The 21,498-nt window shown below is 35.9% G+C and overlaps 1 protein-coding gene across 1 annotated transcript in view; it reads left to right on the forward strand.

Annotated features, from left to right (window-relative positions):
- The first annotated feature begins 8,945 nt into the window (after positions 1-8,945).
- hip1 (huntingtin interacting protein 1) overlaps positions 8,946-21,498 on the forward strand; it is a 90,370-nt gene continuing 77,817 nt past the window's right edge. The window contains exon 1 of the mRNA XM_052109723.1: positions 8,946-9,231. Within this exon, the coding sequence (XP_051965683.1) occupies positions 9,112-9,231 (120 nt within the window). The 5' untranslated portion in view covers positions 8,946-9,111. The remainder of the gene's footprint in view (positions 9,232-21,498) is intronic.

Below are 21,498 nucleotides of genomic sequence, written 5' to 3' on the forward strand. Positions count from 1 at the left end.
CATCAGATTTTCAACCATACTGACATTTAATCAATGGTGATTCAACCATCATCTAAATGAGAATCTACATTTAAATTTCAGTTGATTTTATGTTGAAATAATGTTACTTAATCAATGGTGAATCAACCATCATCTAATGAGAATCTACAAATCAATTTAAGTTGATTTTATGTTGATTTTATGTTGAAATAATGTTACTGAATCAATATTGGTTCAACCATTATCTAAAAGGTATAAAATTAATTTATATGCATTAATATATATATATATATATATATATATATATATATATATATATTAAAATGAGTGATGGGCATTGTATCTTGCAGAACAATCAACATCAACCTCCATTGAAAATACACTCTATTTAGCAGTAGGCCTAAGACTGCCACCAACAATAGGACTAACCGTGATAATAACAACAGACACATTTTGGATTCATTTAGTTATATGGATAAAAACATTTATTAGATTTTTTTAAGATTTTTTTTCTTTTTTTTAATGCAACAAACAAAACATGAAGAACAAGGGGTGATGCTATGTGTGTGAGTGGGCTTGTATGTGTGCAGGGCCATAGCACATCTGAAGAGGACACTGTGGGAGAGAAGCAGAGACAACATGTCAGCACTCACGATGAAACATTTTGCAGAGCAACTTATGCAACAGCTATTTAGTAATATTAGGAATATCAAATTCACTTACATCTAATTTTTCTTTAAGCCTCCTGCACCAAGGGGCTTAACGTAGCCAGTTCTTCACGATGTCACTGAAGGCCTGCTGTGTGAGCTTCCTGTCACACTGCCGAGAAGATAGATAGATAGATAGATAGATAGATAGATAGATAGATAGATATCTACTATTAATAATACTAATACTACGGCTAATGATAATCATCATCATAATAACCAGATACTAGTATAAATTAGAGCCCGACCGATAAAGGATTTTGAAGGCCGATACCGATACAAATATTTGTTGGTTTTAAAATCCGATAAACCGATATATCGGCCGATATTTTTTTTTTTTTTTTTGCAGAAGAAATGCAGAAGGCATTTTTATAAATGTGTTAAGCCTTGTATTTTTTAAATAAGTTTTATTAATAAAGGCATATAACCAGTTTATTTGTAGTGCACTGACAATAGTTTTATATAATTCGTTTATTAATTAAATTATTAAAAAGACAAAAAGACCTTGAGATATGTTTGGTAATTGTACCTGAATTAATTTAAAATTAATTTGCTATATTTCAGATCAATATATTTGTTTTCCTTCATTTTAATTAACCCTAACTTTATTCTCATCTGAATTATAACTAATTGATTTCCGTATAAAATAATACTACTATTAAAAACACATTTGATTTTCTTTTTTAATCAATGTAGAATGTAACTTAAAAACAAACAGATTAGATTTTTGGTTGGGTGACAGTTGTAGGTTACAGTTTGACAAGAGTTTAGAGTGTGACAAAAGCACAATGTTGTGTTTTATTGTTTTATGTCCCTGTATGATGTCCACAAAATGACAGTATGTTTTTATGTTTCCACTGTTCGATCGCGCCCGCGCGCCTCTCTCTCTCTCTCTCTCTCACTCACACACAAACACACACACACAGTTTAATCGCGCCCGCGCCTCACTCTCTCTCTCACACACACACACACACACAGTTTGATCGCGCCCGCGCCTCATTTTACAAGTTTTCTGTTAACTTTGAAACGTTACGGATCTGATCCCCTCCTCGCTAGTGACACACTCGGCTCGCACTTTTGCAACAATATCGTTGACTTGTTGTCACTACAGCAACTGTTTAAATTGTAGCTAGCGTTACCTGCTAGCTAACTAGCTCTAGCACTATTCACATAAATCAATCATGGTCATTCCCTTATTGAGTGATAAAGTTTCCATTTAACGACAAAGTGCCAAAACAAACAACATGTTTATTTTTATTTTTTTTAAAACATAAGTCAGTTAAAACTTACCACAAGCAGGGTGGGTATGAGCAGTCACTGGAAATGGCGCTGGCTAACTGCAGGTCTAACGGTAGCAGCTAGAAACTGATATGGACCGTTCCAAAGAAATATGTTTTTGGTTTCTTACTTGTTTTTTATTTGTTCTCTGTACAGGTTACACACATAACCTAAGATACATGTTAAAAAAACCATCACAATCAATCGTCCAAGCATTGTGTTTAATTAAAAATATAATAATTAAAAATATATAAACCCCTCATCTTAATGGTCTCACCTAGCAGTAACCGCCACTCCTCGTGCGTCCCGCCTGTTTAACTTTGACAGCATTGATTAAACATTGATCTAATGTTTGCAATTCAACCATTAAATTCAACCATAATTCAACGTGGATTCAATAACATTTTTTCAACTTTCAATTCTTCAGTGGTTGATTCACCAACACATTTCAACCATAACCATAAATCAACCATTTCAACCAAAATTCCATGTTGAAATAACATCTTCTGCTATCTGGGTAGGCCAATAATAATAATAATAATAATAATAATAATAAAAGGATGTTACTATTAAGAACACACACGATATATCACACTTTCATCTTTTTTATAAGCCTACGGGTCAATGACGTGATGCTTTTGTCCAGACCTAATAAGTAAAAAAAAAAAAAAGAAGAAAAGAAATACATGTTAAAAATGCATTTCACACAAAACAATTATAAACATGTTCAAAAGTATTTTTTATTTTATTTTTCTGGGGCCTAAAGTATAAAAATCAATCAAAGTCTCATTAAAAGCTGAAATTCATGAGTTATACAGAATAATCGCTTATTAATCTACATTGGCAGCAAAAAGTTTGGACTAATGTACAGATTTTGCTGTTTCGGAAGGAAATTGGGACTTTAATTCACCAAAGTGGGATTCAACTGATCACAAAGTATAGTCAGGACATTACTGACGTAAAACAGCATCATCACTATTTGAAAAAAGTCATTTTTGATCAAATCTAGACAGGCCCATTTCCAGCAGCAATAACTCCCAACACCTTACTCTTGAGTAATCATGATAAATTCATAATTTGGTTCTAGAAAATCACTTGCCATTACATCAAACACAGTTGAAAGCTATTTGGTTCATTAAATTAAGTTTAACATTGTCTTTGTGTTTGTTTTTGAGTTGCCACAGTATGCAATAAACTGGCATAGTCAGAAAACGATTTCTCTAGAAACTCGTCAGTCAATCATTGTTTTGAGGAATGAAGGATATACAATACTTGAAATTTCCAAAAAAACTGAAGATTTCAGAAGCAGAATCAGAATCAAAGATGTACAAAACAGTCTTCAAAGAAAAGGACAACTGTCTCTAACAAGGACAGAAAGAGATGTGGAAGACCAGATGTACAACTAAACAAGAGGATAAGTACATCAGAGTCTCTAGTTTGAGAAATAGACGCCTCACATGTCCTCAGCTGACAGCTTCATTGAATTCTACCAGCTCAACACCAGTTTCATGTACAACAGTAAAGAGAAGACTCAGGGGTGCAGCCTTATGGGAAGAATTGCTCAGAAAAAGACACTTTTGAAACAGAAAAACAAAAATAAAATGTGTGTGGCAAAGAAACAGACATTGCACAACAGATAATTGGAAAAGAGTGTTATGGATCTTAACCCCATCAAGCTTTTGTGGGATCAGCTAGACTGTAAGGTGCGTGAGAAGTGCTCAACAAGACATCCACATCTATGTCAAGTGTTACAGGAAGTGTGGGGTGACATGTGACCTGAGTATCTGGACAAACTAACAGCTGTATTGCCAAAGATCTGCAAAGCTGTCAATGCTGCACATGGAGCATTTTATTCAAATTGTAATAGTAATTTTATAATTAATGTTCTGATGCAACTGTGTACTAGAATTATTCATATTTGAATAACTTTGGTCCACCTAATCAATGTCATGGTGTGACCAACATGTAGGTTGCCATTTTGTTGTATATATTGAAAAACATTATAAAACAGAATAGAGTCCCTTAGACCCTGAAGATTGAGTCTGAAGTTTACAAAAATAGCAGATATTTTGACATTTTTTGTTCAGGTCATGTGGTGTAATTTTGAGAACACTAATTAATATTCTTGACTCAAAAATTCATAATTTTTTATTTAAAATGTTTTTACCTAAATGTACTGTAATGTCAGTCCTTTACTCCCAGAAAGTAATTTTCATATTTATGTATTTCAATTTCATGTAAACAGCCATAAAATTGAATTGATTATCTGTAATAAAATATCATTTAAAAACTAAGCATTTTAAGTTTTATTGAATTAATTTTGTTAAACATTACTAACTTCAATTTAATTACATTTTGTTATGAAATTGGAATGTGTAAATCTTAAATAGGCAAAAATATTTTTTGAGTGTACATTGTGCCTTACATCTTGTTCCACAAAGGAACGAAAGTCTCTTGGGTTAAGTACAACATAGTAAATGATGATTTTTTGGGGGGAAACTATAAAAGCTTGTCTGGGGTGTGATCACAGTGGTTTGTAGAAACAAATAAATAAAAAAATAAAAAAACAGAACCTGACGTAATTTATCAAAAAAGTGCAATAATTTTATAACTCATGCTGTTAGCTTGACACAGTAAGAAGTATCAGTTTTATTACAGGCTTTACAATAAGATGATGAGATATGACTTTTAGGGAAGTTTAGGCATTACACTGATTTGAATAACACTGGAATCTGTTGATTAAAACTAAATAAAGATGAACAACTGAATAAAGAGTGAAGTATTAATCAAGATAAATACAGGACATAAGAATAAGAGATAAAGGAAATTTGAAAACAAACATTAAACACAGAATGTATGAATACAATAAGTAAATAATTTCTTCTCATACTATTTTCATAGTTTTGCATAGGATTTTCATAAGGCTTTGGTCATTGGATGTTTAAAATACATGTCAGAGCATTTCTAGACTAATATAGGTCAGTGGGGCTAACAGTGTTGCATCTGATTTTGCTGCAGTTCAATAATGGACTATACAATAACAGAGTCAGACTGTGCCAGGACAAGACAAAAGACAGTTCATTGAGTAGGACAAAAGCATTGCAGTAAATAGGACAGTATACATAAATTAATAGCCTGAGACCTGCTTTTCTAGATCTTTTCCTGCCAGTATTCAAAGTTCCTAGCTGATCATAGTGAAGTTGGCTGCGGTATCTGCTGACAGCAGGGAAGATAATGATCACTCAGGGCACATCCAGACCAACATAACTTCACACCGTCATTCTACTGAATCACTGAAACAAAACTCTGACTCTGCCATCTGATAGAATTTATTTTGAAGGGAAATTTAATCTGCCCTCTGCCTATTCAGAGATGGGACACAGTTACAGACTGTAGGTTCCCATGCCTTCTAATATGCTAAGTTAATCAAAACACCATGTGCTACCCACCCAGGAATCCTTATGCAATATTAGACCCCTTTCATGCTTTTTGTTTTTTTAGCATAAACTAGGGTAATACAGAAATCAGGGGCATTTTTCGCTATCAGCGGTGTAAGCGACCAGGCCACACAAGCCAGAGGCGCAAAAACAATATATGCAATATATGCACAGGGCGCCATGTAAAGGGGGGCGCCGGCAGCTCACTAAAGGGGGCACAATTGGCCTCCTTGACCCCTCCCACATCAACACCACCAACAACCCCCATATACAGTATATATATATATATATATATATATATATATATATATATATATATATATATATATATATATATTCTAAAAGCTGGAGACCAGTGTAGCTCAGCGAATATTGGCGCTGACTACCACCCCTGGAGTTGTGAATTTGAATCCAGGGTGTGTTGAGTGAATCCAGCTAGGTCTCCTAAGCAACCAAATAGGCTCGGTTACTAGGGAGGGTAGAGTCACATGGGGTAACCTCCTTGTGGTCGCGATGAGTGGTTCTTGCTCTCAATGGGACGTGTGATGGAGTGGTGGTGGTGGTGTAGTGGGCTAAAGCAATGAACTGGTAATCAGAAGGTTGCTGGTTCGATCCCCACACCCACCACCATTGTGTCCTTGAGCAAGGCACTTAACTCCAGGTTGCTCTGGGGGATTGTCCCTGTAATAAGTGCACTGTAAGTCGCTTTGGATAAAAGCGTCTGCCAAATGCATAAATGTAAATGTGAATGTAAATGTGTGGTGAGTTGTGTGTGGATTGCGGAGAGTAGCATGAGCCTCCTCATGCTGCGAGTCTCCGAAGAGTAATGCACAGCGAGTCATGTGATAAGATGCGCGGATTGACGGTCTCGGAAGCGGAGGCAACTGAGACTTGTCCTCCACCACCCGGATTGAGGTAAGTAACCACGCCACCATGAGGACCTACTAAGTAGTGGGAAATGGGCATTCCAAAATTGGGAGAAAAGGGGAGAAAATAATAATAATTAAAAATATATACACTAAAGGCTGTGAGTAAGACTCAGGGAGCTTTCAATTAGCCAGTTATAGGGAGCCCCCTTGTGGCCCGAGAGGGAAGGGAGACTGTAACTGCAAGGAGAGAGTTATAGCTAGATGTGACAAGCACACGCATGCAGGCTCAAAGGGTTTTTTGTCATCATGAAGCGCACCTACAAGCTGGGAGCGTAAAAAATAAAATAGAAAAAGGAAGAGTTAGAGTCCTTGAGCAAGGCACTTAACTCCAGGTTGCTCCGGGGGGATTATCCCTGTAATAAGTGCACTGTAAGTCGCTTTGGATAAAAGCGTGCCATGCCAAATGCATAAATGCATAAATGTAACTTCGACAAATAGGTGCTAATATTCTGATGTTTTGTAATTTTTGTGGTCCTTATTTTAAACTGTCTTGAGTATCCTTACTGATTTAAGTGTCTAAGGTTAACATTGGATGTCAAGCAATGATTGGAAGTGCATATTACCATACTACTCATATATCTAGACAAGATGGCAAAAGCAGTAAGATTAGTATGGGTAGTATGCCATTCCAAACTCAGCGCTTCAATGTGAGATCAATGTGAGAATGTTTAGGCCCTACTTCATCTAAAACAGACAATGAAAAACTAAGGTTTTTTTATTTTACAACAAAGAAATGATATGATGTAATAAAGAAATAAAGAAATATTTAAGATTCTGTGCTATTTCTTGGTAACTAAATAAAAGTAAGCATTTTTGAGAAACTTCCATTGAAGCACACAAGACACTCTTTGGAACATATTTAAATCATGTTGGGACAACATGAATCATCAGGTTTTCATTAACTGACATAGCAATAATAGGGGTTATATGGCAGTGTAGTCCAGTGAAGTGCACATGCACTAACAGGGAAATTAATTATTTACATTTGTTCTCTTGATGATAATATAATATATTCATATATTCATATCATTAAATAATATATAATATTTATGTAGCATGCATTCAAATATGATGGCCTTTTTTTAGTTGAGTATCTGTACCTTAGTGTTGTGGAAGTACAGTACTGTGCAAAAGTCTAAGGCACATAAGATGTTTCACAAAAACATTTGTCTTACGATGGTTATTTATATCTTCAGCTTTAGTACGTCAATAGGAAATATAAATGTTAGACTCCCAAACATTACTTTAGCAAATAGAAAAGATTAGAATAGAAGACTGCAACAGATGTCATGACCCCCACAAAGCCCCCCACTGAACATCATGTCATTCTGAGATTACATAAAGAGACAGAAGCAATTGAGACAGCTGAAATAGATAGAAGAACTGTGGCGAATTCTCCAAGAAGCTTGGAACATCCTATCTGCCATCAACCAAGAAAAACTGTGTCCAGGTGTACCTAGGAGAATTGGGGCTGTTTTAAAGGCAAAAGTGGTCACACCAAATATTGATGTAGCTTTTTTATGTTTACTGGACTTTGTATAATGTTAACTGATAAATGAAAACTATTTATGTCATTATTTTTGAAGACGTCCTCAATATGCAACATTTTTCACAAGTGAAGTAAAGTTTTGCACAGTACTGTGCTTTCTAAGGTTTAAAATCTATCAGCCTATATACTGCTGCATGCATAATAACACTATAATCAAATACTGAACTGTGTTTATTTCTTTCAGAGAGAAATTTTTCCTGTTTACAAAACGTTTTACACTAATAATAATAAATAAATAAAAACATTACAAATTGTTAATCCTAATGTATATTTTAAGCAGAGTTAACAAATTGAATATGTTAATCAAAGCTGATTTGACGTGTGAATATTTCTTATTTCTTTATGTTAGCTTCTAGCCTTTATGTTTTTTTTTTTTTTTTACAATAAACTCAAGTACAGGCCCCTGTCTATCTTATTTATGAGGGGGAAATGTGTCCCACTTTGACAAGTGTCCTACTTTACAAATATTGCCTGAAAATGTTCCTTTTCACCATTTATTTAAATTATTATTAGTATTATTTCCTTTTGAATAAGGCAGGAGACATCCTAGCTTTCTATAAAGCTATAGCCTAATATCAGGGCATCATATGGCATTTAGGTCATTTTAAAAGTGCCAGTAAAATTTTAATTTCCAAAAGTGTCTCACTTTGCACATATTTGCCCAATTTATATGCCAAAATTGATACATTTCTACCTATAATCTTGATGTTTATGTACCTACTACCTAAGTAAAAACGATTATGTCACACCTAAACTAACAAAATCATGTATGTGCAATCAGAACTAACATGCGTTCTCTGAACTCTCGCCAAACAAATGTCAACATAACTGTTTTCATGGGCGGGTGCTAATGATTTTCATCCAGTCACTGTCTGTAACTGCTGGGAGGAGCCGTTTACCGTGGCTGCTTTTGGGAAGAGTTTAATCCTCATCTTGTTACGCGGGATACTCTCTGATCTGTATAGTATATCCTGCAACCTTACGTTGTGGTTCTAGCTTATAGATCTGGGAATGTGCGCGCACACGCGTAACTTGCACGCACGCTCCCGAGTAGACAGCAGATAGCAATGGAATGATATTAATGGGCGGTGGACTTAGAAAATGACCTTTTGTGAGAGCGACGAGCGCTTTGGATTTTCGTGCTCATCCATAGATTAAGTCTCTTTTTACACTGTATTTATTTTGATTTAATAAGTCTCGGTCTCTCGCGCAGTTGGGATTTTCTCTCCAGAATGGATCGCGTGAAGAGTTCCATGCAGCAAGTCCCGAACCCCATTCCCAAAGTGCTCAGCCGTCGCACTGGCGGTGCCAATAGTTTGGAAGTTGAAAAGGAAAGCTTTGAGCGCAGTCAGGTAAGGAATTGTTGGCATGTGAATCATTATCAAATAAGGTTGTCCGGGGTGATAAAAAGGAGAAGTACTTTTTAAATATTGTATTTAAAGCGTGTCAAGTTCGTTGAAATGTCATGTTTTATGTTCCATGTTGATTTTTTAAATGTTTGTAAAAGGGACAGTTCACCCAAAAATGAAAATCCTCTAATCATTTCCTCACCCTCGTGCCATCCCAGATGTGTATGACTTTCTTCTTCACAAACACAAATGAAGATTTTTTTGATGAATATCTCATCTCTGTTTGTCCATACAACGCAAGTGAACGGCGACCAAAACTTTGAAATGATAAAAACACATAAAGGTTGCATAAATGTAATCCATTTGAATCTAGTGTATAAATCCATGCCTTTTGAAGTAATCCAATTAGTTTTGTGTGAAAACCGACCAAAATGTAACACTTTTTTTTGCTGTACTTTTTGCCATTGCCATCGTCTCTAGGCACAATTATAATTTCAAGTTTGATTACACTTCCTAGTGCTTGACATATAAGCAGAGTGTTAGATAGTGCTATAAGAAGTGTAATCGAGCTTGAAATCATGAGACAAGAAGACTGCTGTCAAGATTTATAGGAAAAAAGGGGTAATATTTTATAGAGTTGTTTTCATTACTTTTATGCTGCCTTTATGTTATTTTTGGAAATAAATAGTTCTGGTCACCATTCATTTAAGGACCTACAGAGCTGAAATATTCTTCTCCTACACGTCTGGGATGGCTTGAGGGTGAGTAAATGATGATTTCCATTTTTGGGTGAACTTTCCCTTTAAAATAGGCCTAATTTCCTTGCACCTTCAATACCAGTGAGTCTACACATACACATACACAACTTAATTCATTTAAAAAACGTTTTAAACACATTTTTCAAGGTACTATGTATATATATTACACAAATTAATGTTTGAGTAACAAATATAAAGAAGTTTCTCCCGCTGACCTGAACAAAATTTGCCTTTTTATAAAAATGTCTGTCAAATTCAAAAATAAATTTATAAAAATATTTTTGCCTGATTTTAAAATTTACACATTTCAATTTCATACTCAAAATCGAAGTAATCTTTAATGTAAAAAAAATAAAATAAAACTTTAAACATTAAACTATGACACTTTTTTTATTAAGAAATTGAAATGCCTAAATCTTAAAATGTACAATATGTTTTTCATGTAATTTCAAAACTTCAAACAGTTAGTCTAGTTAAGGTGTAGTCAAATAATTGTTTTGTATGAATTGCATTTTTTATATATTTTTGAATAACCAAAAATGAGCACCACGTTATTGACCCATTGACCCATGTATCACCAACGAGCTCTTTGAAAACTGTTCACAGCAACAGCAGAAAGATAACCGAGAGCTAAAACAAATGATGCGTTTGAATAGGTTGGTTAACACAAAACTGTATTATTTGTTTTTATTTAATGGATACAATGAATCAAACTTATGTGCATACTATGTAACAATAATTGTCTTGAATGCTATTGTGAAAATCACAGCTGACCCTATACAGTGTGCATGTTTGTTATGATGCACACCATTTTTCAGTTGTCTGAAGCAATGCACTAATGCATGTTTGCCAATACCATAAAAGTAATGTTTATTGCAATGTACAAGCCATCATGTTTACAGAACAGTTACTGATAGCCTTTTAAATTCAGCTTCAGTTCAGTGAACCTTAGACCATGGACACCTTCTTATTATCAGTTGCTGTCACTCAGTCCAAGTTCTAGTAGTGCTCATGTAACCGGTACTGCTCAATCTGCTTTGAACGGAATCAAACCCATGTCTATGGCATGGGAGGCGGGTTGGGCTAACAAGGAGGCTAAAGGCTACAGCCACAAGCATCATTCACTTGTTCGCCTCTTGATGCCAGGGGAGTGAGGTTTACACATCGCACCTATCGCACCTACCATACCTACCAGCTGGCTACCATTACACTCATATAGGATGGAACAAAACTCTACCACAGTTTAGGTTAATATCCATTATAGATTTCAAAAAGCCTTCACGAATTCAGTTGTATGCACACAGGTAGGTAGAATCTTAATGTGTATAATAATAAGTTTAAATTCTTTGCATGAAACAGTTAATTTCAGAGGGATTCTTTGTGAGTGAATCCTGTATTTCCTAATGGATGCCCATGTATCGAGCAGCTGTTAAAAAGCTTTTGTGGTTTAGAGATGCAGATACTGAAACCGATGAGCTGAGTTTGATGGCCAAGGATTCTGGGATTCTGAAAATCCCAGGAGATCAACAGTTACAGAAATACTCTAACCAGCCCATCTGGAACCAACAATCAAATTTTTCCCCATTCTGATGGTTGGTGTGAAGATTAACTGAAGCTCCTGACCTTTATCTGCTTGATTATATGCACTGCACTGCTTCCACATGATTGGCTGTATTAGATAATCACATGGATGATTGTTGGTGCCAGACGGGCTGGTTTGAGTATTTCTGTAACTACTGATATCCTGGGACAACAGTCTCTAGAATTTACTCAGAATGGTGCCAGAAAACAAACTAAAAAACATCCAAAAGAAGAGCACAAATAAAGAGCAGTACAATATATTGTATTTATCATTTATAGTGTGCTAGCCTTGAATAATGCAGCCAGTATTTGTGTGCTTGAGTCTAAATGTGTGTTGTGAAGTATGGAGAGATGCATATTGTTCATGCACTCTTCTCACTTCTCTGGGGGTCTTACCCCTCCCCACATAGAGAGAGCTATCAGGAAATGTAGGTCACATGAATGAATCTGCAGTCGACTGCCCTACTGGTGGGTTTCAAGTCTGAAACAGCAATGCCTCATTTGTTGCAGCAGTGCATATTTGCTTGATTTTTGGTATGGTAACAATGACACTTCCCACATCATGTTTGACTCAAGCATGCTTAATTCAGTTCTCATGTTTAAAACTAGGACAGTGACATGGATTAGCGAGACTCGTGACACATGCGCCTTGATCTCTGGGTCAGGCACAGGAGTTCGGTTGGTCAGAGCGTTTACTCATTTTCTGTTCACACAGTATCTCAGCTGTCTTTTGACTCCTATTTGATTGAATTTATTTGAGATTAATTAAACTGAAATGTGTTACAGATTTGACTGTACAAGACTTTGACTGTCATTAACTGTCAGGCAAGGCATCCAATTATAAAGCCTAAAGGTATACATTTTTTTTCACACCAAAATAAATGTATGTGAAAATGATTAAGGAATGGTTCATGAGAAATGAAAATCTGTCATCATATACTCATCCTAACATGTTGTTCCAAACCCTCTTGATTCTCTTTCTTCTGTGTAGACAAAAATTTTCATTCTGATTTAATACAATTAATCATTATTAGATATATAGTCATAGTTTTTTTTATGATTAACAAAACAAAACATATATATACAATGAATCAACATTAACTCCCACTACTACCCCTCCCCATCAAGAACCCCACCCGACCCCAAATGAACATCCCAGTGGTCTTGCATTAGTATGCACATATAAAGAGTAAAAAAAAAAAACATACGCATGCATATATATACACACGCACGCACGCACGCACGCACACAATATACAAATTTACATTTACGCATTTGGCAGACGCTTTTATCCAAAGCGACTTACAGTGCACTTATTACAGGGACAATCCCCCTGGAGCAACCTGGAGTTAAGTGCCTTGCTCAAGGGCCCAACAGTGGCATCTTGGTGGTGCTGGGGCTTGAACCCCCAACCTTCTGGTCAGTAACCCTGAGCCTCAACCACTGAGCCACCATTGCCCCAAAAAACATGGGCCATGTCTCCATCCTCCGGTTGGCAATGCCAGCAGGTAGGTGTGTCTTTAAGACCAAGCCTATACAGTCTAGAGTGGATCCAATAGAATCTATGTAGAATCTTGAATTGTATAAGATGCACCCTTGCGTCTCTATATACACACTTTTTATCTTTATATTATTTATATAATCTTTTTATTAAAGGGTCAAATTTAACTATAACTACATCAGACAAATTTGCTGGGAATAAACTACCCAAATACATAATGCCCTGTTTGGGCCACTGGAAGGCTGCTACTGGACAGTACGCTGTCCAATAGCCCAATTGACTTTGTATCCTGAGAATTTGGAAAAGGAATTAATAATTATGTGGAGGCAAGGCACAGATCTAGTAGTGTCAGAGACTAATAATAAAATATCATCTGCATAAAGCAGAAGCTTATGCGCCACACCTCCCGCAATCACCCCTGGAAAATTATCCTCCTTTCTTATCACGGCTGCTAATGGTTCCATGGCAAGACGGAACAATAATTGTTCAGGGTAAAGGCAACCCTGCGGAGTGCCCCTATTCAGAGTAAAATAATCTGAAATTAATCCATTTGCGTATACTGCTGCTACAGGTTGTCTATAAAGTAACTTAATCCAACCAATAAATGTACTCCTGAACCCTAACATTTCCAAAATCTTAAAAAGATTATCCCATTCTACCATTTCAAATGCCTTTATGACGTTATGTGAGATGGCAGCGACCGGAGACTGATCATTCGTTACCGACCACATGATATTGATGAAACACCTAATAATATCAGAAGAGCTATGGCCTCGAATAAACCCCAGCTGATCTATATGTATAAGAGCTGTCATAACTTAATCAGTTAGCCAAAATCTTTGCCAAAATGTTTACATCTAGCTGGATCAGTGAAATTGGATGGTCACTTTTACACTCACTTGGATATTTGTCCTTTTTAAGAATCAGACTGATCCAGGCTTTTGTCATGGTTGGGGAAAGCTTTCTATTCTTTAATTCTTCCTTTTAAACTTCTATCAAGTAGAGCCAATTCTGTAGCATAAAATGTAAAAAATTCAGCAGCAAAACCATCTGGCCCCGGATCCTTGCCTGTAGGTAAGGCCTTAATTACCTCGTCAAGCTCATCCATGGTTATCTCAGAATCAAGATAATTTTTTTGGTCTGTTGTCAGTTTAGGAATTTCTAATGGTACCACAAAGTTTCTAATATTCTCATCAGTAGATGAAAATGTTGAACTATAAAGATATAGATAGAATTCTTTAAAAGCATTATTAATATCAATGGCTGAGGTAAATATTTCACCACTAGCAGATTTCACTGAGGGAATGGTAGAAAAAGACTCTCTGTTTTATATAACCAGTCAAAAGCTTCCCTGCTTTGTCCCCCGACTCAAAGTATGACTATCTTGCCCTGAATAACCAAAACTCCACCTTCTGCGATAAAATAGTATTATATCTGTTTTTCAATTTGGTCAATTCCCTGAGGCCATTAGGCGAAATTTGGTGCTTCAGCTCTGCCTCGGCACTTTTAATATTCCCTTTCTTTTTTTGTTATTTTGTGTTTATTTTGATCATTCATTTGAGTACAATCATATACAATCATGTACAATCATTTCAGGTTACATATAGTGCTCAATGCAATCACAAAGTGTCTTTACAAATACAGGTATGTACATTTACCTAATGCGTTTTAAATATATATTGTACTCCAGGTTTGTTTAATTGTTTCAAAGTATAACTTTTTTTTCTTTTACAACAGAAAATAAATACAAATGAGAAGGGTACCAAAAGAAAAAAAAAAAGAAAAAAAAAGGGGGTAACTATATACATCCAGGGAGAGAACATGTGTCCTAGTTAGATTCCATCCTTAACAACCTCAAATGACTTATTATTATAATCTCAAGTGACTTATGAAAATTATTATTAACATACATGCAGACATATATTATTAACATATACATTATATATTAAAATCTGACCTTCTTTCTGATACATATTCAACCCATTTCCTCCATTTTTCCAGAAAAACATCTTTCTTCAAATTAACAACAAAAGCTATCTTTTCCATCATATAAATTTCAATGGTCACATCTATCCAGTCATCTAGTGTTGGTCTCTCTTGTTTTAACCATTTGCCTGTGATTGCCATCTTACTGGCTGCTAAAAGCACGCCCATCAGGTATTTATTATCTGCTGCTACAATATCTGAACATACACAACCAAAATACAGTAATTTGCATTCTAGAGGCATGTCTCCTCTAAAAATATGTTCAAGAGCATCCTGTATTTCTTTCCAATATTCTTGAATATGTAGACATTCCCAAAATATATGGTAATGGTTTGCTTCATTGCATCCACAGATTCGCCAACATTTTGGAGAGTTATTACTGTATTTGGCCGTTTGTATTGGTGTTATAAAATATCTAACAATGTTTTTCCAGCAGTACTCCTTCCAATTTAGTGACCTAGTTGATTTCCACTGAAATTTCCATACAGTCGACCACTCTTCATCAGTGAAAATTATTCCACTTTCTTTCAACCACTTCTCTTTGATGTAACTTGTAGAGTGTTTTTTCATATTTATTAAACTCTTGTATATCTGAGAAACTATCTTATATCTAGTACCTGATGTGTATGCCTTCTTAAGCAAATCTATCAGTGGATTCAAATTGTCTTTGTATCTTCCTTTTATTTTTTTATCATAATAACTTCGAACCTGAAGGTATCTATAGAAATCTTGATTTTCTAATAAAAACGTTTCCTTTAATACTTGAAAGCTTAAAATTTCACCTTTCTCAATGATTGTGCAAAAAGAAGTTATTCCCTTATTTGTCCACAATCTAAACCTGTTATCAGATTGATTTGGAGTGAAGTCTGAATCATAAGCAATCCATTTAAAGATGGAAGAGTATTCCAACAAATTAAATTCTTTTATCGCCGTTGCCCAAACATTTAAAGTAAGCTTTGTCCATGGGTGCTCTAGCTTATCTGTATATTGTCGCAAATTATTATCTGCTAATATTGTTTGTACAGGAATATTCTTTGTAGTATTAATATTCCCTTTCAACTACACAAGTTCTCATGCTTTGGATTTTTTGGTGAGTGAGGCATACTGTATGATCCGACCCCTAAGAACCGCCTTAAGTGTCTCCCGAGCCACGCCCACAGAGGATACTGAGGTCCAGTTGGTCTCCATAAAAACTGTGATTTCAGTCTTTAACATTTGTTGGAAATCAGAATTTTGCAAAAGGGATACATTAAAGTGCCAGCTATATGATTTATTTTTCTCTGTATGTGGCAACATCTCTAAACTTGCCAAGGCATGATCCGAGACTAAGATGTTTCCAATTGAGAAATCCACAACAGATATATATTCTAGAATAAGTCTTATGGACCGATGAAAAGAATGTTTAGTCCGTACCGGATGAGTTCAAAAGTCTCCAAATATCTGTAATGCCAAGATTTTTACATCTACTGTGAAGCATCAATGTTGCTCTAGGGGGCGTACATACTTTTGCTTCACTATGATCAAGGAGTCCATCAAAAGATTAAAGTTTCCTCCCAATATTATATCATGAGGGGTGCCAGCGGCTTGGAACATCCCTTCAAGGTCTATAAAAAAAAAAGCCCTGGTCCATCAGCGTTAGGTGCATAAATATTAGCCAAAATCAACCTTTGCCCCTGAATTTCTGCTGAAACAATTATTACTTTTCCTAATTTATCTTTAACCTGTTTGAGAAATTTAAATTGTAGATGTTTATTTAATAATATAATAACCCCCTGCACTTACTTGAGCCCGCATTAAAAAAACATGTCCACCCCATATCTGCCCAAATTTTTCAGCTTCCTGTGGGGAAAGATGACTTTCTTGAAGAAACACTGTATCATATATCTTACGCTTAAGAAAATAAATAACCTTTCTTCTTTTTATGGGGTGCCCCAACACATTCACATTCCATGTGGATGAAGACAATCCACTCATATTATATTTGACATTTTGATATAATAGAGAAAATAAATTGTGTGTCAAAAACAAGGTTATACAGACAACATTCCCCATTTGTGCAACGAACCAAACAAAACGAAAAAAAGAAAAACATGCATATTAACCCTGTGCTTGAGAGCGCCAACCGGCGTCAATCCCTCTAAACTTAAAAGGTCCATGTATGCCTACGAGAGCCCCTGCAACAACTTTGCCATCGGATTGCTAAATTTTGCCACACAAATTTGCGATGCAGAATTACATAACAGAAAATACTTTGTAAAACAAACCCCAGCCAATAGGCAGAATAAAAACAAAGAACGTGAAGATTCATTCACAGAACTGTCTCGAAGGTGTTTTCCTCCACAAAACAAATTCCAACCAATATAAAGCCATTCAGTTTCCTCGGACAGACAAACAAGTTTTCAGTGAGCTGGCTATTTATGAGTGCAGCAGATGATTTAATCATACATATGTCCTGCAAAAATATTCTACAAAACAAACTCCATCCAACAGGAGGCCTAAGCACAAAAAATTAACAGATTCATCCACAACTGACCCGAAGCTGTGTTATTCAACAAAACAAGCTCCAGCCGCTAGGTGGAACCAACACAAAAAAAAAATAAACTGGTGTCCCGGTTCCTCGGATGGTCAAGAGACAAATTCACTCTGGAGGCCACATAAAAAAAATACACCATGACTTATTCAGTCCGACAACTTTATAAAAGACATCCTTTGTTTGGGCATGTAGATATTTTGTGGTCATCCATAGTGTCCATTCGCAATCAGGCCGGGAACTTCATTGTAAAAGCGATCTTCCATCAACGCATACGTTTCTTTAAGGAAAAGTGTTTTTCCACAAAACAAACTCCAGCCGCTTGGCAGAGCCAACACAAAAAGAAACAAAAATGGCGCCTAGCTTCCTCCGACAGTTGAGTCAAAATGCAGCAAGTCAATCCACTCACACGAGAAACAACCAATGGTTTTACTCACCTATTGTTTCTTTGAAGGACTGTGCTTGTAAAATAAAAATACTTTGTGGCCATCCTTGGTGTCTATTCTTAGTTTGGCCGAAAACATTAGTGCAAAACTGATCTTCCGTTGAAGAAAGAGTTTCTTGCATTCCTTGAACCGATTGTTTCTCTTGTCGAATTCGCAAAGTTTGGGAAAAAGAAAATATTTTGATTCTTCCAAGAAAGCTTTCCTTTGCTTCTCGCCTGGCGCAACACGAGATCTTTACCGGATAATCTATCAAATTTGGCCAGAATTGATGTGGGCCTGTCTCCCTCAGCAGATCTGCAAGCCGGGACTCTGAGCTCGCTCAATTTCCAGTTTATAACCTGTTATGTCTAGCAGACTCGGGAAGAGCTCGTCCAGGAATTTCACCATATCTCTGCCTTCTTCATGCTCAGGAATTCCAACAATCCGTATGTTGTTCCTTTTGGCTCCTATTTTCGTTATCTTAAAGTTTTTCCAAAATGTTTTCCTTGTCTATTTTGTTTGTGAGCAGATTAGCAGATAATTCCCTTTCTGATGACTCCAGATAATCAGTTTCTCAACATCTGCCACTCTTGTAACCAACTCAGAGAATTTTGTTTCCATCGCCATAAGCGAGCGGCGTATTCCAGCGAGATCCTCCAAATCTGTCCGACATGTTGGACAGTTGACGCTGAAATTCCTTGGCCGCGCCATTCAAATCGAGTCCCCGGTCTGCATGCCCGTCATAGGTTTTATCTTGAGCATGTAAGTGTCTTTTAATGTCTCCTTTCAGAGCCTGAGGATTTTGATTTCTTTGCCATGTTTACCTCAGAGCAAATATGTAACTGGGTGTATCGAATTTCACTGGATTATAACATGAAAATAATACAAAAATATGCAATGAGCACAGAGCTCGTCGATCACATGTCCGCTCCTCGCATGGCGTCACGTGACCTCCATCATTTAGTAGTATTTAATTTAGTAGCATTGTTGATTTTTATTACATTATTAAACTTATGCCTTTTGTTATGTTGTGTAAGTCAAGGCATGTCTAAAGCTTAAATAAATTAGATTTTTTTCTTGGCATATTTAACTGGTGTGGCTCTGTGACTTCACAACGAGGAAAATGACATAAATTTAAAGTCTTCACTGTGGAACACATGTTAGCCTCAGTCGCTATTCACTTTCAGTGTATGGCAAAATGTTTATTTTAGATATAATTTTCATGTTTTGTGTGTACTATTGCTTTAAATCTGCACAGTTAGGTCACAGTGGGAAATGCTATTGTGAGCAGTCCTTATCGGCTAATTTTCCTGAAGGAAGTCTGATCCCATAATATCCCTTCTCCTTTCTTCCTTTAGAACGCTATGTTTAGATTAATGCCTTCTGGGGTGTAAGTTCAGCCTGTTTTAAATGAGAGGATGTTATTGTGGCGCTCTGTAATGACACAAGCATGGTTTGCCTTGTGGCTGAGTGTTAAAAGAATAGCATCTACTTAACATGGGTTTCATAAGGAGGAAATGTTAGCTGGGATCCTTTTGTTGAAATTCTAGCATAGGGGCATTCGGCCAGCCTCAGAATCTGCAGGGACAAATTTACATGTTCAGTGAAATTTGCCATAAGTCATCTAAAAGAGCACAGTAAATGTCCTACAGAATGTTTTTTTTTATCAGACAGTATTCAAGATTAGTTTAAGGTGGCAACCATCATTTGCACGTTTTCATGAGGACGAGAAAATGAGAACAGAATTGTCATTTTTGGGTGAACTATCGCTTTAATGCTTATTCAGGTCATTCTATTTCTGTTCTAAATTCTTCCTGTAACTCCTTCTCCTGCCATATCAAACTAGCCCATTTTTTAATTCTCTCATCATTTACTCACCCTCAAGACATCCCAGATGTGTATGGCTTTCTTTCTTCTGCTGAACAGAAGAATATCACAGCTCTTTAGGTTTAGGTTGAATGCAAGTGATCATGGTTCAAAACGTTGAAGCGTAAAAAAAAGCACACAATGGCAGCATAAAAGTAATCCATACGACTCAAAATGTTAAGTGTGGGTGAGAATCATATCAATATGATTTTACTATAATTTTACTATAAATTCTGCTCTCTGCTTCATGCATATTGCCATGTTATGCATGAAGAATGTGAATTGCCAAAAGAAGAAGAATGAAAGTGGCGATTTATAGTAAAAAAGGTCTTCAATATTGATCCGTTTCTCACCCACATCATATTGATTGAAGATGTGGATTAAACCACTGGAGTCGTATGGATTGCTTTTATGCTGCCTTTATATGCTTTTTTGGCCTTCAAAGTCTTTGCAACCATTCACTATAGAAAAGAAAGTCATACACATCTAGGAAGGTGTGAGAAAATAACAAAATAAGTAACATTTTTGCGTGAACATCCCTTTTACATACTCTATGCAAGTATCTGAACGCAGGCGCTTCTAGCTACATAAGCCTAATTTTCAAATGTGTTAGACCGCACACAACTCATCAGACCGCAACACAACGCAAAAATTCGCTGCATTCTCAACGTTGCCACAAGGGCCACTATTAGATAGAACTGTCCACGTCTACGATGAGTTTTCACTTCCAAGCAAACTACCGTCAAGGTGGAGCAACAGTTTGAAGAAAATATTGCTGAGCATGTAAGTTAAAGTCAATATATTTAAAGCAACTTACATTAATAATAACACATTCAGGTAACTCTGTTACCCCCTTGAGTACTGATGATTGCTACCAACAATGTTACACAAGAACTCGCGTTATGTATGTAAACTTTTTTTGTTTGTTTGTGCCATCTTGGACTTACACTGACACCTAGTGGTTTGGATGTAACACTATTCAAAATCAATAGTTTTCAGCTTTAGATGCCATTATAGAAATGTACTATTCATAGTCAGCCATGATTAATATAATCCATGAGTAAAAGTGTTGAATAATGGGTGCTTACTGCGATTTGATGTGAGTGGTATTCAGCTGATCATGTGATCCTAACATGGAGGGTACCATTGCCATGTAAAATAAGAGTTTTTATAAGTCTATCTCATGTGTGTGTTTATGATTTTATACAAATATTCAAAATTACAATAGTGTTTATAGGAGTACATTTTTTAATGAGGAAAAAATTACTTGGTGCACCTTTTAAAATTATGCATCTTTAAAAAGTCTTTACCTTCTCGACTGTATCCAACAATTTAAATCATGCAACACAGACTGACATAATCTGTTCCATTAATTAAACTTTTCAATTATTAACAGATTTTATTTTCTAAAACCGTTACTATCTTTACTGTTTTTTTTCTTTTCTTTTTTTTTCTCCCCATTACAAAATTTGTACTTTCTCTGTTTGCAATATTTCACTCTCTTTCTCTGCTTTCATTAAAGGAAAGGGTCCCTCGTTTATTTAAAAAAGGAGCAAAAATCATGATTGTATTGTATGTAGTATTAAAGCACTTGCAATGGGGGCCTGTCCAAAAATATTCAAA

Source organism: Xyrauchen texanus, chromosome 38 (genome assembly GCF_025860055.1).
Source record: "Xyrauchen texanus isolate HMW12.3.18 chromosome 38, RBS_HiC_50CHRs, whole genome shotgun sequence".
In the NCBI taxonomy this organism is placed as follows: domain Eukaryota; kingdom Metazoa; phylum Chordata; class Actinopteri; order Cypriniformes; family Catostomidae; genus Xyrauchen; species Xyrauchen texanus.